The sequence below is a fragment of the Rattus norvegicus genome, chromosome 8 (assembly GCF_036323735.1).
Source record: "Rattus norvegicus strain BN/NHsdMcwi chromosome 8, GRCr8, whole genome shotgun sequence".
In the NCBI taxonomy this organism is placed as follows: Eukaryota; Metazoa; Chordata; class Mammalia; order Rodentia; family Muridae; genus Rattus; species Rattus norvegicus.
This window is the reverse complement of record NC_086026.1, coordinates 123036327-123062846: the sequence shown is the minus strand read 5'-3', so window position 1 is coordinate 123062846 and position 26520 is coordinate 123036327. Positions and strand designations below refer to the sequence as shown.

The following is a 26520-nucleotide window of genomic DNA, read 5'->3' as shown; positions in this document are numbered from 1 at the left end:
CTTCCCCCTCTGGCTTCCTGTTTCTTCATATATGATCTGGATATTGTGAAAAATTTTACTACTTTTATATGTATTTATTATTATTATTTTCTCTTTTTTTCAGAGCTGGGGACTGAACCCAGGGCCTTGCGCTTGCTAGGCAAGCGCTCTACCACTGAGCTAAATCCCCAACCCCCCCCCTTTTTTTTTAGGTTTATTCATTTATTATATATAAGTACACTGTAGCTGTCTTCAGACACACCAGAAGAGGGCATCAGATCTCTTTACAGATGGTTGTGAGCCACCATGTGGTTGCTGGGAATTGAACTCAGGACCTCTAGAAGAGCAGTCAGGGCTCTTAACTGCTGAGCCATCTCTCCAGCCCTGTATTTATTATTAAATCTTATTCTTGGTCAATTTCTTCTTTTAAATGGTGCCATCTTTTTTAAAGGATTTATTTATTTATTTAAAGTACAGTAGCCTTCAGACACACCAGAAGAGGGCATCAGATCTCATTACAGAGGGTTGTGAGCCACCATGTGGCTCCTGAGAATTGAACTCAGGACCTCTGGAAGAGCAGTCAGTGCTCTTAACCACTGAGCCATCTCTCCAGCCCTCTTCTCTCTCTTTTTTTTTTTTCTTCCTTCGGAGCTGGGGACCGAACCCAGGGCCTTGCGCTTCCTAGGCAAGCGCTCTACCGCTGAGTTAATCCCCAAACCCGTCAATTTCATGTGTTACACAATGCTTTCCCGTTCCCTGCTCAATCCTGGTTTTGATTTTTAGTTTATTGTTGCTTTTTTTTTTTTAAGATTTATTTATTTTTAGTCAAGTGTAGTCGTGGTGCACACCTTTAATCCCAGCACTTTGGAAGCGGAGGCAAGACAGAAACCTAAATTTCAAGACAGCGGAAGCTACATAGTAAGACCTTGTCTCAAACTTCAGGCCTCGTGTCCCAGAAAAATGACTGTTCATTTATCCTCGTTCGTATGAGGCTTTGGCCTGCACATATGTAAGTGTACCGTGTGTGCAGTGGCCAGCCCCCTAGAACTGGAGTTACAGACACTGGGGTACAGAGAACTGAGAGCAGGTCAGTTCTCTTAGCCACACAGCTCTCTCTCCAGGCCCTGATGTTTAGTTTGAAATCCTCCCGGGGGAAGATCTTGTGCTTCTTCAGGATTGTGTTGGCACTATGACTGACCGCTGGTTATCGCTAGGGTAGTAACAGCCCTCCCGTCTCACAAGCCTGAAAGCTGCTCTAGGTCTCAAGACCGACTCATGGTCCACCCCGCAGCTCGGTCAGTCCAGTTTTCTATCTGTTTGCATGGATGGAGGTTTTGTCTCCATGCGCATTGCTGTATCGCTTTTGCGCCACGGCCAGGAGAGGGCAGCAGATCGCCTTTGCGCCACGGCCAGGAGAGGGCAGCAGATCCTCTGGAATCGGAGTTACCGGTACTGTTCATCCCCTTATTGAATCAAAGGGGCTGACAGAGTCGCCTTCTAAGCCAGGCACACAGACCAACCTTCCCCTCCTCTGCCTGTGTTTGATGTTGTTGGTTTTTCGTTTGCTTTTTGCTTGTTTTGTTGTTGGTTGCTTTGTTTTCTTTCTTTTTCTTTTCGGTTTTGGTCCTCTCCCAGAGCTGAAGATCAAATCCAGGACCTTGTACTTACATTTTTTTTTTTTTTTAAAACAACTGTGTGATCCTGGGGACTGAACCGAGGACTTTGATCATACTAAGCAAATCCTCTGCCTCTGCGCTCTGTCCCTAACCCACAACACATACATTTTACAAGTTGAAAAGCTTTAAGGATTTTCTTTTCTTTTTTTTCTTTTTTTTTTTTTTTTTTTGGTTCTTTTTTTCAGAGCTGGGGACCGAACCCAGGGCCTTGAGCTTCCTAGGTAAGCGCTCTACCACTGAGCTAAATCCCCAGCCCCAGGATTTTCTTTTCTTTTCTTTGCTTTTTTTTTCTTTTTTTTTCTTTTTTTTAGAGCTGGGGACCAAACCCAGGGCCTTGCGCTTGCTAGGCAAGCGCTCTACCACTGAGCTAAATCCCCAACCCCAGGATTTTCTTTTTATTCTCCCTACATGCTCCTTCCCTCCACCTTCTTCCCACCTCCCACCCCCAGTCCCCTGTCCCTTCTTCTTTGAGGCAGGCTCACATGTAGCCCAGGTTAGCCTTAAACATGCTATGTAGCCAAGGATGACCTTGGGCTCTTGATCCTCCTACCTCTACCCTCTACCACTCGAGTGCTGGGATTATAGTCTGCACCACTGCAAACACACCCCCCCTTTTCATTTTTTTCTTACTTTTTTTTTTTTTTTTTTTTTGGTTCTTTTTTTCGGAGCTGGGGACCGAACCCAGGGCCTTGCGCTTCCTAGGTAAGCGCTCTACCACTGAGCTAAATCCCCAGCCCCCATTTTTTTCTTTCTTACCACAGAAGAAATTATACTAGCCTAGCTTTGAGTTTGGGGAAATGAGTCACTCAGGGTTTTTTTTTTTTTTTTTCTTTCTTCCTTTCTTCTACCTTTTGTCAAGCAGCCCCATAAGGGTGAGGGAAGAATTGGTATGTCCCAGTGTCACAGGAAGTCACCCTTCAAAGCACCTGTGCTGCTTCTAGGATCCTGGCATTTCTTCACAGACTGTCCTCAGGACCACTTTCAGAAGAGCAAGGTAGGTGCAGACAGGGCCATTTGCAGGCAGGATCCGTGGTTATGCTGCTGCAGGTGTGTGTGGCTGCAGGGACCATGGACAGGTGGCCTGGCTAGCGCCACACTCGGGATTTGTTTGTTTTTTGTTTTTTTTTTTTTCTTGTAAATTTATTTCATGTGTAAGAATGTTTTGCAGGCATATATGAAAGTGCCCATGTGTGGGTCTGTGCCTGGGGAGGTCGTAAGAAGAGGGTCTGGGATCTCCTGGAACTGAGGTTACGGATGGTTGTGAGCCACCAACACAGGTGCTAGAAATTGAAGTCACGTCCTCTCCAAGAGCAACCTTAGCCACTGAGCCATCTCTCCTGATGCACACTCAGGCTTCTTTTTTTTTTTTTTTTTTTTTTTTTTTTTTTGGTTCTTTTTTTTTCAGAGCTGGGGACTGAACCCAGGGCCTTGCGCTTCCTAGGCAAGCGCTCTACCACTGAGCTAAATCCCCAACCCCTCACACTCAGGCTTCTTAACCTTAATCGTGCTCACTGGCCTCTACCTCGGAGTTCACACACTTCCTACCTGTCTGCATGCAGCCTAAGGCTCCATCAACCAGGCAACCACTTGGACTCGGCTCACACCCTCGACTCTGACCGGGGTTGCAAACCTTTCCGCTTGTTCCAGCAAGCCAAGAAATATCACATGCATGGGAATTAGGGAATTCTACCGAACTTATTTGCATACATTAATTTTCTTTTGAAAAGTATTTTATTACATTTCTTTTTTTTTTTGGTTCTTTTTTTTTTTTTTTTTTTTTTTTTTTTTTTTTTTTTTCGGAGCTGGGGACCGAACCCAGGGCCTTGAGCTTCCTAGGCAAGCGCTCTACCACTGAGCTAAATCCCCAACCCCTTATTACATTTCTTTATGTAGTGCACTGTGTGTGTCTGTGTGTGTGTGTCTGTGTGCATGTATGTGTGTGTGTATGTGTGTTTGTATATGTGTGTTGTGCATGTATGTGTATGTATGTGTGTGTATGTGTGTGTGTATGCGTGTATTTGTATATATGTGTGTGTATGTGTGCATGTGTGTGTGTGTGTGTGTTTACATGCATACTAAGGGTGCCTGTGTGGTGGTCAACGGATGATTTGGAAGAGTCTGGTTTTTTTTTTTTTTTTTTACCATGTGAAACCAGGGGATTAAACTCAAGCTTGATGCAGATGTCTGCATTGGTCGAGCATCTTTTTGGCCTCTTGGTTTTGAGAGTCTGACACAGTGTAGGCCTCAGACTCATTGTGTTGCTGAGGCTGGCCTTGAGCTTCTGGTCTAAAGCCTCTGCCTCCCAAGTGCTGGCTATCGGCACGAGCCAGTAGGCTGGGCTATCCTTTTGGTTTGCGTGTTCGTTCTTCTGAGCCCATCTTCATCTACATTCCTCCGTTTTACTTCGTTTTCCCCCTTTATATCTCACCAGTAAAATAATAGCCACACAAGACAGTGGGTAGTCTTTGACAAGCTTCTTGGGACACCCTCCCATACAACAAGTCTTCATCATACCTTTCTAGGAAAAACAAATATGTCTTTTGAGAAATACCAGGGACTGGGGAGACCACTCAGTGGGCAAAAGCATTTATAGCATAAGCATATAACCTGAGAACTCCAGCAGGCGAGCAAAAGCGGGGTGCAGCCCTGCGCGGTAGAGATGAGCAAATGGTATGTCCCTTGGCCAGCCTGTCTACCCAAAACAGAGAGTTCTGGGTTTGCTATTGAGACTGGGCCTCAAAAAGCAAGGTAGAGAGTGATAGTGAAAGACGCCTCTGGTCTCCATAAACACAGGCACAGCTGGATGTACATCTACACAGATGTGTGCACATGTGTATAACACATACACATACACACAGGAACAGTAGAACGTTCAGTGTGCAGAACTGAAGATATGGGGAGAGATTAGATGTAAATGACTGAACAAAGTGAGAAGGGTTTATCAGGGACTAGGGTGCCACAGAGACAGACATCAGGAAGCAAGCAGGGTGGCCCTGGGTCAGAAAATCGCTCATGCCGCATGGCCCAGGTGAGTATGTGAGTAACTGTAAAAAAGTTTTCACATGTGTGTCCATGATTTATTTATTCATTTCTAGACTTGATCATCTACCTGTGTCTGTCTATTTGAGACATGGTTTCTCTGTGTATCTCTGACTGCTCTGGAACTCCCTCTGTAGACCAGACTAGCCTTGAACTCGGAGATCTGACTGCCTTTGCCTCCTGGGATCAAGGGTCTGTGGCATCACCTTTGGCTATGTATTTATTAACCAAAAAAGGGGAAATTTAGCATGTGTGTGTGTGTGTACATGTGTGTAGGTATGTGCACATGTGTGCATGTGTGTATGTGTGTGCATTGTATGTGCATGTGTGTGTGCATGTGTGTTATGTGTGTGCATATGTGTGTGCATGTGTGTGTATAACACAGTGCCAGTATGGATGTTAAATGACAAGTGTGGCAGCTGCCTCCCACCTTCTATCGTGTGAGGAGTCCAAGAGATTGAACTCAGATAGTCAGGTGTAGTGACACGTGTCCTAGTCCACTGAGTGATGTCATCTGCCCAAGTCCTTTGTTTTTAATATTTTTATACATATATTTTTTAAAAACCTCATTTATTCATTTTATCTATATGAGTACACTGTAGCTGTCATCAGATAGACTATTATAGGTGGTTGTGAGCCACCATGTGGTTGCTGGGATTTGAACTCAGGATCTCTGGAAGAGCAGTCAGTGCTCTTTACCGCTGAGCCATCTCTCCAGTCCCTGTTTTTAACTTTTTATTTATTTAATCTTATGTGTATAGAAGTTTATCCTACTTTTATGTCGGGGTACCGTGTGTGTGTGTGTGTGTGTGTGTGTGTGTGTGTGTGTGTGTGTGTGTGTGTTTGTGCATGGTGCCTTAGGAGACCATAAGGGAGCATCAGATCCCCTGAAACTGAAGTTATAGATGGTTGTGAGCCACAGTGTAGGAGCTGGGAACCAAATCTGGGTCCTCTGGAGGAAGAGGAACCAGATTTCTTTTTTTTTTTTTTCTTTTCTTTTTTTCCAAAGCTGGGGACTGAACCCAGGGCCTTGCGCTTGCTAGGCAAGCGCTCTACCGCTGAGCTAAATTCCCAACCCCGGAACCAGATTTCTTAACCACTGAGCCACCTCTCTAACCATATCTGTTCCTTTTTTTGAGACAAGGTCTATCTATGTAGACCTGACTGACCTGGAACTCTCTATGTATATAAGGGTGGCCTCGGGGCTGGGGATTTAGCTCAGTGGTAGAGCGCTTACCTAGGAAGCGCAAGGCCCTGGGTTCGGTCCCCAGCTCCGAAAAAAAGAAACCAAAAAAAAAAAAAAAAAAAAGGGTGGCCTCAAACTTGCAGAGCTCTGCCTCCCGAGTGCTGGATTCTGCAAGCATCACCACCCCAAGCTTTCTTTTAGTCTTTTACATCTGTTTTGTGTGTATATGGGGGAGGGGGGTTGCACTTGTGCCAGAAGAGAGTTTTCTTGAGAGTCAGTTCTCTCCTTCAATTCTGTGGTTTCCAGGGGTCAGTGAGGCTCAGTGGCAAGTGCCTTTACCAGATAGGTCATCCTGCTGGCCACAGAGACTGTCCACTCGAAACCCACTATAAACTGTACTGCCTCAGAGGGTTAGGGGCTACTCCCCTCATCTATCCATGAGAGAAATGAGCTTCCCAGCAGAAAGACAGAAGTCCAGAATGTGAGCCACCCATTTGTCTGACTCCCAAGGCTGACATGACTTCTTTTTGACCTTTAGGTCCCTCCCCGACAGGGTATATGACATTTTGGGGTAACATCGTATGCAGCTGGCTAAACCTTGCATTTATCACTCTCGGTTTATTTTCACCCTCACAGGCTGCTCCATCCTTTTTATTGGCTTCTTCTGCTGCCACCCAGAACCTGTGGATTCCAGAAATGAATGCCACAGATGTCACAGACACCACCCAGGATGAAGCCGCGTACAATAGTTACTACTTCGACGAGAGCTTGCCAAAGCCTTGCACCAAGGAAGGCATCAAGGCATTCGGCGAGGTCTTCCTGCCTCCTCTCTACTCCTTGGTCTTTCTGTTGGGTCTGTTTGGGAATTCTGTTGTGGTTCTGGTGCTGTTCAAGTACAAGAGGCTCAAGTCCATGACTGACGTGTACCTGCTGAACCTAGCCATCTCGGATTTACTGTTTGTGCTGTCTCTCCCGTTCTGGGGCTACTATGCTGCTGACCAGTGGGTTTTTGGTCTAGGTCTGTGTAAGATTATCTCATGGATGTACCTGGTGGGCTTCTACAGCGGGATCTTCTTCATCATGCTCATGAGTATAGACAGATACCTGGCCATCGTGCACGCAGTGTTTTCCTTGAGAGCGAGGACTCTGACCTATGGGGTCATCACCAGCCTCATCACGTGGTCTGTGGCTGTGTTTGCCTCCCTACCAGGCCTCTTGTTCAGCACCTGCGACACAGAGAACAACCACACATACTGCAAAACCCAGTACTCGGTCAACTCGACCACGTGGAAAGTCCTCAGCTCCCTGGAGATCAATGTCTTGGGGCTGGTCATCCCCCTGGGGATCATGTTGTTCTGCTATTCCATGATCATCAGGACCCTGAGACACTGCAAGAATGAGAAGAAGAACAGAGCAGTTCGGATGATCTTCGCCGTGGTGGTCCTCTTCCTCGGCTTCTGGACGCCGTACAACGTGGTGCTTTTCCTGGAGACCTTGGTGGAGCTCGAAGTCCTTCAGGACTGCACCTTGGAGAGGTACCTAGACTATGCCATCCAGGCCACAGAAACCCTGGCCTTCATTCACTGCTGCCTTAACCCTGTCATTTACTTCTTCCTTGGGGAGAAATTCCGCAAGTACATCGCCCAACTCTTCAGAACGTGCCGGGGTCCTCTTGTGCTCTGCCAACACTGTGACTTCCTTCAGATCTCCTCGGCCGACACTTCCAGCTCCTCTTACACTCAGTCCACTGTGGATCATGACTTCCGTGACGCTTTGTAATGTGTGTTCACAGGTACCGTGGTGTTAACAATCTCCACACACCCAGCCCTTACTCACTTTGTTTCAGTCAGGGAGTCCTGAACAGGTTTCTGAGGAAAACAAGTAAACCAAGATCATGGCAAGATGGCTTCTCACCCTGCTGGTGGCTCCCTCTCTTTCTGTAGAGAAGTGTGGTTTGAAATGTGTTTCCCTATTCATTCACATACCAGCTGTGTCTACAGGGAGAGGACAGTCAAGAGGGATGGGGGGGAACTTGGGAGCAGAGTTCTCAGGGGGCTTCTAGATTGTACTAAAGAGAACGACACCCACCCCCAACCTTCCCAGGGATGCTCGCAAGAGGTTCAGAGCCCTGATGGGTGGAGGAAATCACTCCTTCATGAAAATGAGTCCTTGAATGGATCTCTAGTTTTTATTGAACTACCTAGAATTCTTGGACATGCTATACTCCATGAAGCCAGATGTCTAGAGAAATGAGGATCTTACATCTTGATTCTCTTCTTATAGAGGATGCTCCATTGAGGGCTGGTGATGAGTGTAGAGATAAGGGTGTTGGATCGATCCCTTCTCCACTTGAAACAAGGTGTGTAGAACACATCTGTTGAAATGTGAATGCAGGGCTGGAGAGATGGCTCAGCGGTTAAGAGCGCTGTCTGCTTTTCCAGAGGTCCTGAGTTCAATTCCCAGCACCACATGGTGGCTCACAACCACTTATAATCAGGTCTGGTGCCCTCTTCTGGCCTGCAGGAGTACACGCAGGCAGAAAGCTGTATGATGTATACATAATAAATAAATAAATTTATAAAAAAAAAAAAAAGAAATGTGAATGCAGTTTGGCTTGCTGGTGTGTTTTAATGGTGGATATTCAGATTGTAGAAGAAGCTCATCAGGGCAGAGAAGGGTGAAATGCCCTTGTAATCCTAGCTACTCCAGGGATAAGGCTGAGAGATCTTAGACTCCAGGATTGCCTGGACAATACACTGCGAGCCTGTCCTCAAACCAAACCAAACCAAACCAAACCCCAACCCAACCCTACCTAAACCCAAACCAAACCAAACCAAGCCAAACCAAACCCAAACCCAAACCCAAAACAAAACAAAAGCAAAGCAAAACCAAACCAAAACAAAATCAACCCAACCAAACCCAACCAACCCAACCCAACCCAACTCAACCCAACAAAACCCAACCCAACCAAACCCAACCCAACCCAACCCAACCAAACCCAACCCAACCAAACCCAACCCAACCCAACAAAACCCAACCCAACCCAACCAAACCCAACCCAACCCAACCCAACCCAACCCAACCCAACCAAACCCAACCCAACCAAACCCAACCAAACCCAACCCAACCCAACCAAACCCAACCCAACCAAACCCAACCAAACCCAACCCAACTCAACCCAACAAAACCCAACCCAACCAAACCCAACCCAACCCAACCCAACCAAACCCAACCCAACCCAACCCAACCCAACCCAACCCAACCCAACCCAACAAAACCCAACCCAACCCAACCCAACCAAACCCAACCCAACCAAACCCAACCCAACCCAACCCAACCCAACCCAACAAAACCCAACCCAACCCAACCAAACCCAACCCAACCCAACCAAACCCAACCAAACCCAACCAAACCCAACCCAAACCCAAACCCAAACCCAAGCCAAGCCAAGCCAAGCCAAGCCAAGCCAAGCAGTACCCCAAAAGTTAGCTCTGGAATGCTCTTGTGAACATCCTAACTTTCTTTCTTTTCATTTTATTTCTTTTATTTCTTCTCCTTTTTTAAAAAAGATTTATTCATTTATTATATATAAGTCCACTGTAACTGTCTTCAGATACACACGAGGTACAGACAAGGGCATCAGATCTCTTTACAGATGGTTGTGAGCCACCGTGTGGTTGCTGGGAATTGAACTCAGGACCTCTGGAAGAGCAGACGGTGCTCTTAACCACTGAGCCATCTCTCCAGCCCTCTTCTCCTTTTTTTAAATGTGAACTATTACTAGGCAGGGTCTTTAATCCCAGCACTTGGGAGGCAGAGGCAGGAGTATCTCTGAGTTTGAGGCCAGCCTTGTCTACAGAGCTAGTTCCAGACCAGCCAAGGCTACTTAGTGGGACTTTGTCTTGAAAAGGAAAGAGGAAAGAAAGGAAACAGTGGGTATATTAATAAAGTATGGCAATATTCCTTTAATGACTTTAAAGGGTCATGTCATCTATTGAGATACAAATAGTTAAAAGTCATTACGAGTAGGGTGTTAAAATGACTGTTAAATTATGAAGTTGTAAAAAAAAAACATCCTTTGTAAAGAATTGGCGCTAGTTTCTGAATATCAGTTGTATCAAAAGTTAGAACAGTCAGGGTATGATGGTACACACCTTTAAACTCAGCATTCCAGAGGCCAGGGCAGGAGGGTCTCTATGAGTTCAAGTCCAGCCTGGTCTACAATATGAGTTCCAGGACAGATAAAATTGGAATGGTTATTCTTTTTTTTTTTTTTTTGGTTCTTTTTTTTCGGAGTTGGGGACTGAACCCAGGGCCTTGCGCTTCCTAGGCAAGCGCTCTACCACTGAGCTAAATCCCCAACCCCAGAATGGTTATTCTTATGTTATCTTAATTATTTAACATGTTGTATCATTAAAGTAACTTGCTAAGTTTGTTTTTTATTCAGGCCATTTAAATCTTTTTTTAAAAAATTACTTCATGTGTATGGGTGTTCTGCCTGCATGTATATCTGTGTACCATGTGTGTGCCTGGTGTCTGCAGAGACCAGAAGAGAGCATTGGATCCCCTGGAACTGGAATTACAGATGGTTGTGAGCTGTCATGTGGGTGCTGGGAACTGAACCCAGGTCCTCTAGAAGAACAACTGATTAAGGGCATCTCCCTGCCCCTTTTCTGTTTTTGAGATGCCTCACTCTTGGCACAGAGTGCCTTGGCACTCAGTACATGGCCAAGCTGGCTTTGACTTTTTCCCAATCCTCTTGCTTCAGCCGCTCACATGCTAGGACGGTAGGTGTCAGGCCCTCGTCCAGCTGCATAGCTGTGACTGCTCAGAAACACCAACAGAGCTTGTGAGAGTCGATCCCTCTGACATGGAGAGGTACTGAGTTCAAATGCTTCCATTGAGCCTGTACAGCGTGGCACCGCTGCCTTTATAAAGAGTGCATTTCTCGACGTTTACTTTCTGAAGAGTGGCTTTGAGAGGAAAGTTCGATATTGCCCTTATGGAAAACAAATAAAGTTGCGCTTAGCTGTGCTAAGCCTTCCCTTCCTCATGTCTCTGTGTGGTCTTCTGCTGTGGGTAGAGGCGGAATTGCTGGCCCGTCCAAGGTTTAGCCATGTGGTCCAAGTCCAAGGGACGAATGAATGAACTGACAGATTCACATGGAGCTGGCGTTATGGCTCACCTGGCAAGGGTGCCGCCAAGCCTGGTGACCCAAGTTTAATCGCTGGGACCCACATGGGAAGAACTGTCTCCTAGAAGTTTTCCTCTGAACGCCATCCTTTGCCATGGCACACAGGTATGAGCGCGCGCGTGCGTGTGTGTGCGCACATACACACACACACACACACACACACACACGCACACACACACATGCACACATGCACACACACACGCACACACACATGCACACATGCACACACACACACACACACACGCACACACACACACACAGATCTAGTTGGGTCAAGAGGAGACCTTGTGTTGTATACTGGGAGAGGAGGTAAGAGCGGCTCCAAACTCTGTGTGTGTATAGATAGAGAACATGGCTTCCTCCCCGCATGATCAGCCTCTGTATCCACAGATATAAGACTCGTTACACACCGAATTCATCTATTAGATTGTCACACTGTAGCCCATAAATGTGTATATACATCTTACACCCGTCAAAAACACAACGGAAGGGGTTGGGGATTTAGCTCAGTGGTAGAGCGCTTGCCTAGCGAGCGCAAGGCCCTGGGTTTGGTCCCCAGCTCTGAAAAAAAAGAAAAAAGAAAAAAAAAAAAAAAACCACAACGGAAGAAGGCATAGGCTTGGTCCAGGGTTCTTTTTTCTTTTTCTTTTCTCTCTCTCTCTCTCTCTCTCTCTCTCTCTCTCTCTCTCTCTCTCTCTTTTGTTTTGTTTTGTTTTGTTTTTTGATACATGGTTTCTCTGCGTAGCCCAGGCTGTCCTGGAACTCACTCTGAAGCCCAGGTTGGGCTTGAACTTGGGAATCTCCCTGCTTCAGCCTCCCAAGTGTTGGGATTAAAGACGTGCGCCATTGCAGCCTGGTTAGGAGTGGCTCATAGTGGAAGGCAGTTTTCTTAGGAAACTACCTCACGAGGTTCCAGCAGGGGATGTAGCATTTGCTCAGCCAGAGCTCTCTCCCTTTGCCCGGTAAAGCTTAGTTCATTTTATCATGGTGACACTGGAGCTTGGCGGATGCCTAAGGGTCTGCTCTTGGTTCCTCAGCACGCACAAGGCTGAGCAATGGGGAGCTGTGGCCCATGGCTCCCATCCTTGGACCCACGGTGACTCTGGTGTCACCTCCACTCACTCACAAAGGAGGCAGTTGTACAGTTACTAGCAAGCTGACATCCTGCAGTGGCCTCAAAGATGGGACACCTGCCTCTCCACGCGGCCCCTGCTTAGGACGGAAGCATTGACTAACATTCATTAGGCTGTTGACAGCCGGTGACTCTCAGCTACTCTTTCATCATGGGCCAACTCCTCCTGGGGACAGTTTGTAACTGGTGACTGCTCTAAGAGTAGAGACGAGCATTTGTCTCCTCACTCAGCTGTGGGACGGCTCTGAAGGGTCCTAGCAAATTTGAGTCCTCTAAGATGACATGAGGCTACTGTTAGACCCATCCTGGTCAGCCTGCCTCACTGGCCGAGCTCGTGGCCCCTCATGTCCACACAGGCGTTTCCGAGAAGGCGCCATGAGACCGCTTGCATGCTGCTTTCGGAGTCTCAGGCTGATTCCAGACATCTTAACTAAGGAACCAAGCCAGATGTCCTTGCTCCGAGGGCATCCTTCCTTCCTCACACCCTGAACATCTTGACACACTTTCATCTTGCTTCAGCACTCTTCAGGCCCCAGGGTGCCTTGCTTCAGTAGATATTTCCCTTATTGGACACTCCGCCCTTGGCCAGGAGGCATCTCTCTGACAGGCTGTGCCTGTCACGGGCTCTCTTGCCAGCCTTCCCTCAACAAAACGAACCAGAGAAGCTGAACTTCTTTCTGCATCCACAGTACCTCATTACATTTTCCCCCCTAAATACACTTATTTATCGAGTGGGTACGGCAGCACTAAATGGCTTTCCAAGGATGACTTGACTTGCAGGACTCACTTCTCTCCTTCCTCCACATGGGATAACACTTGTGTTCTTAGGTTTAGTCCTCTCCCCAACCCACAACGAGTGACTGCTTCAAAGTTCAGCACGGTTCCAAATTCCCCTTCAGAGCACCAGAAATCCACCAAGTACTTTCACAAGCTGCAACTCATTTCAGACTTTCAAGAAGGAGATGCGGTCACTTTTAGGATTCCAAGAACTGAGGTTCCTCAGGGGATGCAGCTCGGTAGGCAGAGAGAGCTCTTGACTAGCAGGATTGGAGTCTGGGTGTGGTCTCCCTTGCCCTGCTACTCAATAAAAAGGGCTTGGTACCCCCTGCCTAAGAGACGGCACCGGTGGAGGCCGGAGACTCAGTTTAAAAACAACGAAACCAAAGCTTTTTGTTACGTTTATTTGTTTAGTGTGTGTGCCAGTGTGTGGTGTGTGTGTGTGTCTGTATGTGTATCTATGTCTGTGCTTGTCTGTATGTGTGTTTGTGTGTGTGTAGTGTGTGTATCTACATGTATGTGTATATGTATGTGTGTGTATCTGTATCTGTATGTCTGTGTGTGTGTACGTCTGTGTGTATCTCTGTATGTGTCTTGGTGTATGTCTGTATGTTTCTGTGTTTCTGTGTGTGAAGTTCTTTGTGTGTGTGTGTATCTGTGAATGTTTCTGTGTTTTTGTGCATGTCTGTGGGTGTTTCTGTGTGTGTCTACACGTGTGTGTGTGTCTCTGTATGTGTATGTCTGTGTGTATCTCTATGTATGCCTGTATGTTTCTGTGTTTCTGTGTGTGTGGGTTCTGTGTGTGTGTTTCTGTGTATGTTTATATGTTTCTGTGTGTATCTGTGGGTGTTTCTGTGTGTGTCTCTGTATATGTTTGTATGTGAGTCTGTGTGTGTCCGTGTGTGTCCCTGTGCCCATGCCATAGCATGTATGTGGTATTCAGAAGACAACTAGCAGGCACCAGTTCTCTGCTTCCACCTTGTTGCAAGGGTGGAATTCAGGTCATTAGGTCAGGCGGCCCCACCTTCACCAGCTGAGCCATCTCACGGTCATAAGCACCTACAGATTGACTTCAAGGCCAGCCTGGGCTACATGAGACGATAGAAAATAAACAAATAAATAGATTGAGGTTCAGGGGAACAATATTCTAACCATAAATTGAACTAACCCCACCAGCAGTAGCCACCACATCCAGGCATAGGGAAATGGACAAACAAAACAGTTGGTTATTTTTTATTGCATGAATGAGCCTAAGGCCTCTGCTCTCGTAAGTCCAGTTTCTGTTTAGTACGCAGAGTCTCTGACTCTTATCTCTAAAATTCCCCAACTGTGTTTCTAATAAAACTTTATGTGCCCAGGTTCAAAGACCGACCAGATTGTTTCAGAAGCAGTAGATGGATTTGGGGTAAAAACAAAAACAAAACAAAACTTCACTGAGACTTTTGATATGAACGTAAGTGTGAGAGCTGAGAGTCTGTAGTTTCATCTCTGGGAAATTGTAAAATAACACCAAGAAAAATAAATTTTTTTTTTTGGTTCTTTTTTTTTTTGGAGCTGGGGACCGAACCCAGGGCCTTGCGCTTCCTAGGTAAGCGCTCTACCACTGAGCTAAATCCCCAGCCCCAAGAAGAATAAATTTAAAAGCCATAAATTCCTGTGTTTTTATCTGGTGAGGCAGGGTCTCACTAACGGATAAGGCTGGCTTTGAACTCATGATCCTGCTACCCCAGCCTCCCGCATGCTGAGATTACAGGCGCCATCTACTGTGCCTGACTAATAAGGGCCAAACTTTTTATTTTATTTTCTGGAGTAAGGACTTTATCCCTGTAGACGAACCCTCCTCCCGAAGCTGCACCCGGACGCAGCTTAAAGACACAAAAGGAGATGGAACAGGGTTTTGTATGATCACATATTGTATGTCCACACAAAATCACTAAGCAGGCAAAACTTTATAAATCTCTGGGGAAAAAATTTTTTTAACAGTGCTTGATAGAATTTTGCTGTATTTCATTGCTCATAGGAGACCTGGGTATGCACATCAACATTCTTCTATATCGCATGCTCAAAATAGGCACGTTTGGGTTGAGATGGCAGCACCCACCTATAAACCCATTAGTTGGGGAACTTCTAGAATCCCGTTAGTCGGGAGGTAGAGGCAGGAGGATCAGGAGTTCAAGGTCATCTCATCTCTACATAATTTATATTTGAGGTCAGCCTCAGGTATATGAAACCCCCTACTAAAACACAAAAGAGGGGCTGGAGAGACGGCTCAGTGGTTAAGAGCACTGACTGCTCTTCCAGAGGTCCTGAGTTCAATTCCCAGCAACCACATGGTGGCTCACAGCCATCTGTAATGGGATCTGATGCCCTCTTCTGATGTGTCTGAAGATATGTACTTATATATAATAAATAAATCTTTAAAAACAAAACAAAACAAACAAACAAACAAACAAACAAAAAACCCACAAAAGAACCAGGACTTGGGGGATGGCTCAGTGGGTAAAGGCACTTGCTGCCAAGTCTGATGACCTGTGTTCAAGCCCTGGTACCCACAAAGTGGGGGAAGAGTTGTCCTCGGACCTCCATGTGGGCACCATGGCACATGGGTACACACACACACACACACACACACACACACACACACAGAGAGAGAGAGAGAGAGAGAGAGAGAGAGAGAGAGAGAGAGAGAGAGAGACTCCATTAAGAAACAACAGTGTCAAACAAAGACAAGTGTGTGTGCTTTGGCATGGATACTGCATATCAACAAAAGTAAATAGCATTTCAAAAAAAAAAAATCTAAGCAAACCTGTCAGCAGAACTTCCTGAAGCAGGAAGTAGCTGCCACTTCAGAACCTGGGGTTCCACACACTAGGAGGGTCCTTGAAGTTAAAGTCTTAGGCAGGTCCACGGCTGCCTGTGAGATGCAGGCCTCGTGAGAATGGGGATAAACACAAACTCGCACCTAGAACCAAGCCGAAGCTGCAAAGCAGCCAGGCTGCGGGTCGCAGGCAGAGGGCCTCACGGTGTGTTTCTAGAAGCAGACCCTAGACAGGAGTTCCAGCGTGTTTGGGGTTGAACACGAAAGCTTCTCACAGGTCCGTGGGCCTAAACACTTGTTCCCTGGTGATGCTGTTCGAGGAGCTGTGGGCGTGGGGTGATTTTGTTTTGCTTGTAGACAGGGTCTCACTATATACAGCGTTTGGGTGCTGAGATTAAAGGCAGATGCCACTGTGGTGCCACTCTGCTAGGCTATGTCACGGAGTCTACGGGGGGCGGGGTCTGGTTTGAGGAAGTGGACCAATGGCATGGGGCGATAACCCAGCCTCAGATCTCTCTCCATCTCGTGTGACTAAGAGCTGAGGAGCCATAGTCAATCACCCCTGCCATATCTCTCCTGCCAAGATGGGCTCTAGCCTTGCAATTCACGAGCCAAAGTGAATTCTCCATACATGAAGTTGCTTTTCCTCCCCGCTGAGTTGCAGGTCTGGAGATCAAACCTAAGGACTTTTGCGTGTCAGACCAGGAAGCTGCCTCGGAGCTACATTCCAGCCATGAGCTGTAGCGCCTTGTCTCCTTACCAAGAGGAGAGCAACCAATGCACAGTCTTAAGTATTTCTGAGCTGCTCCTCGGAGAACGGGGAGGAAGAGAGAAAAGGAACGTGGGAAGGGGGAAGACACTCGTTATTTTGTTTGAACTAATGTCTCTCTGTGTAGCCCCGGCTGCTGGAACTCACTATATAGACCAGGCTGGCTTTGAACTCAGAGATCCTCCTGCCTCTGCCTCCCAAGTGCTGGGATTAAAGGTGCGCATCACCTTGCTTTGCTGCTGGCTGTTTGATTTTTTAATTAAAAAATCCATTAAAATATTTAAATATATATATGGCAATTGGCAATTGCCATATATATATTTGGCAATTGGGGATTGAATTCAGGTCATCCGTCGGGTTCTGCAGGAAGCCTCTTCGCCTGTGAACCATCTCATCAACTCCGGGCTTTGACTTTTTTTTTTTTTAAATATTTATTTATTTATTATGTACATCATACAGCTTTCTGTCTGCATGTGTGCCTGCAGGCCAGAAGATGACCCCAGATCTCATTATAGATGGTTGTGAGCCACCATGTGGTTGCTGGGAATTGAACTCAGGACCTTTGGAAGAGCAGTCAGTGCTCTTAACCGCTGAGCCAACTCTCCAGCCCCGGGCTTTGACTTTTGAGACAGGTCCTCACTTAGGCAAACAACCCAGACTGACCTTGCACTTGGTCTGGTCTTGGACTTGAGGTAATCCTCTTGCCTCAAGCATTCAGTAGTAGCTGTGAGGGCAGGAGGAACAGTCTCTTTAGGAGCCGGGGAAGCATGCAAAGGTTTCAGGTAGGACACTGTGTTTGCTTCTCTCCTTGTTGTGTCAAGATGCCTGACATAGCCAGGGAGGGTTTACACTGGCTCACAATGCGGGGGTAGAGAAGTCACCGCAGTAGGAATGTGAGGCAGATGGACACATCGCATCCGCAATCGGGAAACTGAGGCAAGCTGAACCCTTGAGTTCCTCCAGGGACTCCAGCCCATGGAGTGGTGCAGCCCACACTCTGGGCGAGAGGACTTCCTTCCTCAGGTAAGCCTCTCTGAAAACACCCTGCAGACACGCCCAGAGTTATGTTTCCATGGCGACTCTAAATTCAGGCAAATTAACTATCTTAGACACCAAGAGCATCCGATTCAGGGGCCGCCTAGAAATCACTGTGGAGGGGATGAGAGGGAGGAGGAGAAGGAGAGAGATCTTAATAAACAAAGAATAGAAATCATGTGTGCAAAAGAAACATCCAGCCCCAAACTGGATGAAATGAAAACACGAATTCACATAAATAGAATAGTGTGGGAAATGCTTTTATGTAGATAAGCTGAATTGGACTAAGAAATGCACCTATTGAGAACAAGCAGAAGACTGGGCAGTGGTGGAGCACACACCTTTTTTTTTTTTTTTTTTTAAAGATTTATTTATTCTATATAAGTACACTGTAGCTGTCTTCAGACACACCAGAAGAGGGCACCAAATCCCATTACAGATGGTTGTGAGCCACCATGTGGGTGCTGGGAATTGAGCTCAGGACTTCGGGAAGAGCAGTCAGTGCTCTTAACCACTGAGCCATCTCTCCAGCCCGAGCACACGCCTTTAATCCCAGCACTTGGGAGGCAGATCTCTGAGTTCGAAGGCAGCCTGGTCTACAGAACGCGTTCCAGGACAGCCAGGGCTACACAGAGAAACCTTGTCTCAGCAAACAAAAAACAAAAAAACAAAAAACACAAAACCAAACCAAACACACACACACACACACACACACACACACACACACACACACACACACACAGAATGAGCAGAAGACCAGAGAACATCTGCTGCGGAGGGAGAACAGCTCCCACCCAAAGGTGTTAGGAGAGATGTGCAGGTGTCAGCGGTAAACATCCGTCTAAAGCTGAACTCAGTTTCTACCTCCCGTTCTTCCGAAGGCGGGGGGTTAACAGTTTCTCACCCACTGCCCCTGGGCCCTGCAGACGATGCAATTTTGGAGGAGTGGCTTTGACTTTTGTCATTTGTTGATAACCACTGCCTGCTGAGTTGCGGAATGGGTCCACTCTCGATGGGGGCTTTCTTTGGGACCACTTTGGACGTATGCCCGTGTGTACGCATGTCTGTGAATGATGGAGGTCAACCTAGAGGTCCATACATTTTTGAGACAGGGTCTCTCACTGGCTTGGAAGTCACCAAGCAGGCTAGGCTGGCTGGAGAGCCCCAAAGATCACCCCATGATTGGGGTTAAGATGCAGGCTTCCAGGCCTGGATTTTTTCTGTGGGTGCTGGGGTGAAACTCAGATCTTCTTGCTTGCATGACACTTTACCAACTGAGCCATCTCTCCAGGCCACAGGGCCACTTCGTACTCAGTTTTCTGCAGTCTTGGGACATGGGAAATGCTTAGATTTCTCCTGGTCTAATCTGGGACATCAGAAGATGTCACGAAGCTACCCAGGGCCTTTGCCTTGCTGTACCCTGAGTGGAGTGGGAAGCCTCCCTCCTCTCTCCATTCTCTCTCCAGTCCACTTGAACTCGAAGGTGGCCTGAGTCATACACTAAGTCAATGCACATTGACTACTGCAGTAGTCATGAGCCTGTAACACAAGGGAGCTCGGGGCTGTTTTTCCTCATCAAGCTTGACAGAAAGTGATGGCTCAGAGACCTGTTTGCTCAGACCCTAACCTTCTATTCTGGGTTCTCTCACCTGAAGAGTTTTACCACAGAGGATGAGATGACTCAGACTCTTAGAGGTGACCATCGATCCGTGATGTGTGTGCAATCCCTGAGGTGTGTGCGTATGTGTTCATGTACATGTTTATATGTGGTGAAGATGTGTATGTGCCCATGTGTGTGGAGCCTTCTGTGTTCCTTAGGTCAGCCATCTTCCTTTAACATTTTTGCTTTTGGAGACAGGGTTTCTTTGAGTAGTCTCGACTGTCCTCAAATAAAAAGTATTTTTTAGTGTTGGTAAGGCTGGAGATAAGCCTCAGGATTTAAGAGTACTTGTTGCCCGTCCGTGTATAGGATCCAAGTTTAGTTTCCACAATCACAAAGCAGAGGGGAGGGGGTCATAATTGCCTGTGACTCCATTTCTAGGAGATCTGATCTGGCCTCTTTGAGCACCTGCAGCCACCTGTATACTCACACATGGACATAGATATATACACATAATTTAAAATAACAAATTTAAAGTTTTTAAGTAAATTTGTGTGTGTGTGTGTGTGTGTGTGTGTGTGTGTGTGTTTGCGTGTGTGCACTAATCACTAGGCTAGAACTTGCTGAGTAGGCTGTCTGGGGGCTCCAGAGATCTGCCTGTCTCCACACTGCTGGGATGGTAAGTGCGAGCCACCACACCCTGGCTGCTGCTCCCTTCTGACTCTAGAAGCCTCTTGCCTCCCAAAGCCCCATCTTAATGACCTGGACCTCGAAAGAGCAGCATGTGTCTTTCAGGAACACAGATGGGACATGCTGAGTTTGAAAATGACTAGAAGGGGCCGGTTAAGAGCACTGACTGCTCTTCCAGAGGTCCTGAGTTCAATTCCCAGCAACCACATGGTGGCTCACAACCATCTGTAAAGAGATCTGATGCCCTCTTCTGGTGTGTCTGAAGACAGCGACAGTGTACTTATATATAATAAATAAATAAATCTTTATTAAAAAAAAAAGAAAATGACTAGAAATGTGGAGGTCGGAGGGGACAAAGAAGGCCAAGGGAGGGAGAACTTCTTTTTTTTTTTTTTTTTTTTTTACTTTCTTTTTTTTTTTTTTTATTAACTTGAGTATTTCTTATATACATTTCGAGTGTTATTCCCTTTCCCGGTTTCCGGGCAAACATCCCCCTCCCCCCTCCCCTTCCTTATGGGTGTTCCCCTCCCAACCCTCCCCCCATTGCCGCCCTCCCCCCCATAGTCTAGTTCACTGGGGGTTCAGTCTTAGCAGGACCCAGGGCTTCCCCTTCCACTGGTGCTCTTACTAGGATATTCATTGCTACCTATGAGGTCAGAGTCCAGGGTCAGTCCATGTATAGTCTTTAGGTAGTGGCTTAGTCCCTGGAAGCTCTGGTTGCTTGACATTGTTGTACATATGGGGTCTCGAGCCCCTTCAAGCTCTTCCAGTTCTTTCTCTGATTCCTTCAACGGGGGACCTATTCTCAGTTCAGTGGTTTGCTGCTGGCATTCGCCTACGTATTTGCTGTATTCTGGCTGTGTCTCTCAGGAGCGATCTACATCCGGCTCCTGTCGGTCTGCACTTCTTTGCTTCATCCATCTTGTCTAATTGGGTGGCTGTATATGTATGGGCCACATGTGGGGCAGGCTCTGGGGAGGGAGAACTTCTAAAGCCTGAGGTATTGGGCTGGAAATGGAGCTTGTTGGTAGAGCGCTTGCCTGGCATGCATGAGACCCTGGGATTCATAGAATTGGCCATGTGATACACGGTGTGTGTCCACTTACAATTCTAGAACTTTGGAATAGATTCAGAACCAGAAGTTCAAGGGCATCCTTGACTACAGCAGTGAGTTTAAGGTTAGCCTGGGCTACATCACACACACACACACACACACACACACACACACACACACACACACACACACCCCAGAGAAAAAGGGAACAAAACCAGCATCTCCTATTCAGTATATTGTGTTTATTGTGTTTGTACAGGCTCAGGGCAGATGGACTCTACAAATTCAAGACTTCTGGATGTTAACAGGGCCCAGTGTGGTTGAGGGTTTGTGGAACTCAAGACACGCCCCTCCACATTTGAGTCATGATATTGTACAAGCCTATGTAGGATGGCTCTGTCTTTCTTGGACTGAATTTGTTTGGAAGAACAGAGACTGTCTAGCCAGAAGAAACAACAGGAAAGCAAGCCCTCTGTGGGAAGGTCTTAAAAACATTGACGTTGGTTTTTTTTTTTTTTTTTTAAATGAAATCTTGGATCTTTCAAGAAGATGAATGAATAAAACAGGTGGCTCAGACACACCTGAGGGGCTGGTGTCCTCATAGGGACCCTATGCCCTCAGTGTGATGCAGACACGCAGGCATGCAGGCACTTACTTACCCAGCTAGTAGGCATTGACTGAGGACCTACTATGGGCCACCAAGTATTAGGAATGCAGGAACTGTACATCACACGAAAGGGTAGGAACCTTCTTGCTTTGGCCTCCCCAGTGCTGGGATCACAGGTGTGAGCACCCCCCCTGTTTTATTTATTCATTTCTGGGGCAAGAAATCACAATGTAGCCCAGGGTGGCCTTAAACTTCCTTTGTAGCTAGGGATGACCCTGAACTTCTAATCCTCCTGCCTTTGATTCCCAAGTGTTGGAATTAAAAGCCTGTGCCATCACACGGGCTCCCGAGTAAGACCCAAACCCTTCAGCATTAATTCCTTCCAACAGCCAATAATTACAGAGTCCACAGGAACGGGGACAGGACAGACATCACAAAACCTCCAGACGCAAAGTCTCTTTGCTTAGTGAAATTCAAAGCAGAAGGGAGGGGCAAGGTTGGATGGCACCTGAGTGGACCGTCAGCTCTGAGTGAAAGATCTCACCAGCAGATAAGAAACAGAGACCAAGGGGCTGGGGATTTAGCTCAGTGGTAGAGTGCTTACCTAGGAAGCGCAAGGCCCTGGGTTCGGTCCCCAGCTCCGAAAAAAAGAACCAAAAAAAAAAAAAAAAAAAAGAAACAGAGACCAAGCTTCTCACACACACGGTGCACAGGCTGGTGTGGGACTCACAGGGTACATTCCTAGCCTGTGCTCAAGGCCTCTAGCCCTCCTCCTTCCATCTGGTGTGTTTGTCAGGGGCCAAGGCAAGCTGAAATGGCCCAAGGAGACCTTGATATTAAATACAGGCCAGGCAAAGCTGGTATGATCAAGCCCTGTACTTTGCTGATGGGGCTGGACCAAAACTGTGCAGTTTCAGAGTGTGAACATTCTTGTGAAATGGACAGACAGACAAAATGATTGCCGCTGGGTACTATTAACAGTTTTTTAAAATAGCCACGATTGGGGGCTGGAGAGATGGCTCAGCGGTTAAGAGCACTGACGGCTCTTCCAGAGGTCCCGAGTTCAATTCCCAGCAACCACATGGTGGCTCACAACCATCTGTAATGGGATCTGATGTTCTCTTCTGGTGAGTCTGAAGACAGCGACAGTGTACTCATATACATGAAATAAATAAATCTTTAAAAAAAAAATAGCCACGATTGCCTGGTGTGATGGTACCAGCCTTTAATCCCAGCAGTCAGAGTCACGGTTAAAAGCAGAGGAAGATTTCTCTGGGAGTTCCAGGACAGCCAAGGCTATGTAGAAAAGAGACTGTGCCTCAAAACAAAAAACAAAAACAAACAAACAAACAAACAAAAAAGAGCCCCTCTTGGGCTGGCCATTTTACCTGTTGGCTGTGGATCAGTTGGTAGACAGTTTGCCTAGCATGCATGAAAGCTCTGGGTTCGATTCCCAACACTGCACTAAACTAATCATGGTCGATCACACCTGTCATTCAGCCTCTGGGGAGGAAAGTCAGGGGCATTCAAAGTTGAATGTCATCCTCTGCTACATAGTGAACTTGAGGCCAGCCTGGGCTACATGAGACCCTGTTTCAAAAACAGGAGATTAGTTTAGTTGTCACATCCAGCTGGCTGCACTGCCGTGTTATACAGTAACAAACACCATCAAAGCGGCAGACCAGGGGAGGGGGCATGCAAAATCATGGCATTGGAGCCAGAGTCACTCCTGCTGCTGGAGAACAAGAGTGCAGTGGTTTTAAGGAACCAGAACCCGGAAGAGGCACAGACTGTAGCCCTAGAGGCCAATCCCGGGTCTGGAATCTTTTTTTTTTTTTCTTTTCTTTTTTTTTCGGAGCTGGGGACCGAACCCAGGGCCTTGCACTTGCTAGGCAAGCGCTCTACCACTGAGCCAAATCCCCAACCCCTGGAATCTTTTTTTAAAAAAACTTTTTATTGATTTGTGTGTGTGTGTGTGTGTGTGTGTGTGTGTGTGTGTGTGTGTGTGAATTTCACATCATGCACCCCAATCCCTCTCATCTCCCTGTCCCTCCATACCTGCCCTCTGCCCTTGCAACCTCCCCACCACTGTGGGAAGCTGCCGTCTGTCACCAGGGTGTCACACAGTACACCCTTTTGCCTAGACAGCTTTACTTGCAAGGAGTCATTGATCTGGTTCGAGGCCTGTGGCTGCTGCTGCAACATTAACCCTGGATCCTCACTGGGACTCCTCTTGGTTATCCTATTGTTGCCCTGTGTCATGGAGATCCTACAGCTTTCGATCTGTACTGGCCCCGTCATGGTTTCTAGGAGCTCACAGGTGGGTAGATGTTGGGGTGGGCCAAGTCAAAGACCTGGATCTGGACCTCGATGGTAGCTGAGTTTGTCAGTCCACCAGCTCTCCAGAGCCCATGCCACCAGGGCCAGCTCCACTGTGTTCCCCAGGTGAGGGACTGGACCAGCTCACCTGTGCTCACACCACTGGGGGCCTGTAGCCTTTTCTCCAGGCTGAGTGTCCACCGTACTCCCAGGTCATGGCTAGAGGATCCCTTTGGATGCAACCCTTCCTCAGCCTCCCGTCCTTGGTTCATCTCATGGCTCATCACAGACAGGTTTATTTGCTTAATAGCCTGAGCCTAACACAGTGGCTGGGTAGCACCATGTTGCTGAACTGAACACAGAGGGACGCAGAGAACCATCTTGGGTGGCATCACTTTCCCCATCCCTTAGGCTTCCCAGCTTGGGTAGAGACACAATGGGGGAGAGTCAATGAATATGTGTGTGGTGTCTAGCTTTGTCACCTAGACACAGTGTAGAGCCACCAGAGGAGAGTCTCAGAGAGTTGGCCTTTGGGCATAACTATGGTGGACTGTCTTAAGTAATTGCTATGGGGAGACTCAGCCCACTGTGGGTGGCACCATTCCCTGGGCAGGGGGCCTCAAACAGCACAGTGAGTCCAACTTGAGCTAAGCATGAGCAAGCAAGCAAGCGATCGAGCTCTTGTACTCATCACTCTGCTTTTGACTGTGGGATACACGAGTAGCTTCAAGCTCCTGCTATGTTCTGTACCAGTGAGATTGTGAGGAGAACAAGTCCTTTCTCCCTGAAGCTTTTTTTTTCTTTTTTTTTTCTTTTTTTGGCCAGGGTGTTCACAGAGCAGCAGAAACAAAAAAACTAGAACAACATACAACATGCTTTATGCAGGTGCTTGGCTGGATTGCTTCTAATTGAAAAAGCCCACTAAGTGGTTCCCACACTTGAGGAGACCAAGGCATGTAAGCAAGAGGGAGGGGGAGGCTAGCATGACTTTCCAAAAGTCTGAACTGTTAGCATCATCACTTTTATCCTGACCCAGACCTTGCTAGGATCTTGAGCTTCCAACCTTCCAGCCTCCACTTCAGAGTGCTAGGATCACACGTGCCCTTGACCAGACCTTGTTTCTTCGGTGAGGGGGTGGAACCCAGGGCCCTACACATACTAGGCAAACACTCCATCAGCTGAGCCATGTGGTGAGCATGGCTGCTCACGTCTTTAATCCCAGCACTCAGGAGGCCAGCCTGATCTGTAGAGTGAACACCAGAACAGCCAGGAACACAGTTTCCAGATGCAAGTTTCCAGACAGCCAGAGGGCCAAGGGAAGCTGAGGAGAAGCTCTGACTCTCAGGGGTTGGAACACTGTCACCTAGAGCCACCATGTTCCCTCCCACCCTCTGGACAGTCACCTTGCATTCCTGCAGCCCACATGTAGCATTGTACCACAGCTTAGACAGATCACTCACAGTGACCAGGAAGTAATAAAATGACCTTTTATTTTTCATAGAAGAAATAAAGACCGGGGGAGATCATCTGCTGTCCCTGTCACTTGACAGGAGATTAAGGGCAAAGCAATTTCATTTTAAATAAACTGGAATTACTGAGAAACAAAGATGGACAGACTGACAAACAGAAAATGACACTAGACAATGGAGAAAAGGCCTGGGGTTGGAGCTCTGTCAGTCAAACATCCAACATGCACGAAGCCCTGGCTTCCCTTCCCAACAGAGTCTAAGGATGGTGTGGTGGTGCATGTTTGTAAGAAGTGAGGGCTGGGGGTTGGGGATTTAGCTCATCGGTAGAGCGCTTGCCTAGCAAACGCAAGGCCCTGGGTTCGGTCCCCAGCTCTGGGAAAAAAAAAAGAAAAAGAAAAAAAGAAGTGAGGGTTAAAGGATCAGAAATTAAAGGTTATCCTTGGCTACATGATGAACTCAAGGGCAGCTTTGGGACCTTGTTTCAAAGAATAAAACAGGCCTGGAGAGATGGCTCAGCGGTTAAGAGCACTGGCTGCTCTTCCAGAGGTCCTGAGTTCAATTCCCAGAGCCCACATGGTGGCTCACAACCATCGATATTGGGATCTGATGCCCTCTTCCGTCATACAGACAGACATGCAAATAGAGTAGCATATCCATAAATAAGTAAACAAAAGCAAGCTGTGGTGGTGGCTTGGTGGATAAAGGCACCATGCATGCATGAGGACGTGGGTCTGGACCTCTGGAAGCCATGTCAAAGCTTAATATAGTAGTGCGCATGAGTGGAACCCCAGTGCTCCCGTGGGAGAGGGAAACAGAAGGGTTCAAAGCTTCTAGTGTGTATAAATACACTCTCTCCGAATTTAAAGTGTAGGTTAGAAAATGTGACCAACTACCCAAAATGTTTACCACTCAGATACAAGCATATTAATTCTATTAATGAGACAGGGTTACGTAGAGCCTGAGGTCTGGATCCCACTGTGTAGCTGAGGGTAAACTTGGACTTCAGTTCTCTCGTTTCACTTCTTGAATAGTGTTAATGGGTGTAATATCACGCCTGGTTTTATGTACTGCCAGGAACAGAACCCAGTGCTGCTTGCATGGTAGCTTTTTTTTTTTTTTTTTACCAACTTAGCTAGAGCCCAGCTTCACATTAACACTTTTTTTTTTTTTTGGGGG

At 47.1% G+C, this 26520-nt stretch overlaps 1 protein-coding gene across 1 annotated transcript; it reads left to right on the top strand.

Moving 5' to 3' along the window:
* The first annotated feature begins 2602 nt into the window (after window positions 1-2602).
* Ccr4 (C-C motif chemokine receptor 4) lies at window positions 2603-8342 on the top strand. Its single transcript, NM_133532.3, has 2 exons — window positions 2603-2649; window positions 6517-8342. The coding sequence occupies exon 2, from the start codon at window positions 6577-6579 to the stop codon at window positions 7657-7659; it is 1083 nt and encodes a 360-aa protein (NP_598216.3). The 5' UTR covers window positions 2603-2649; window positions 6517-6576; the 3' UTR covers window positions 7660-8342.
* Window positions 8343-26520: the final 18178 nt, after the last annotated feature.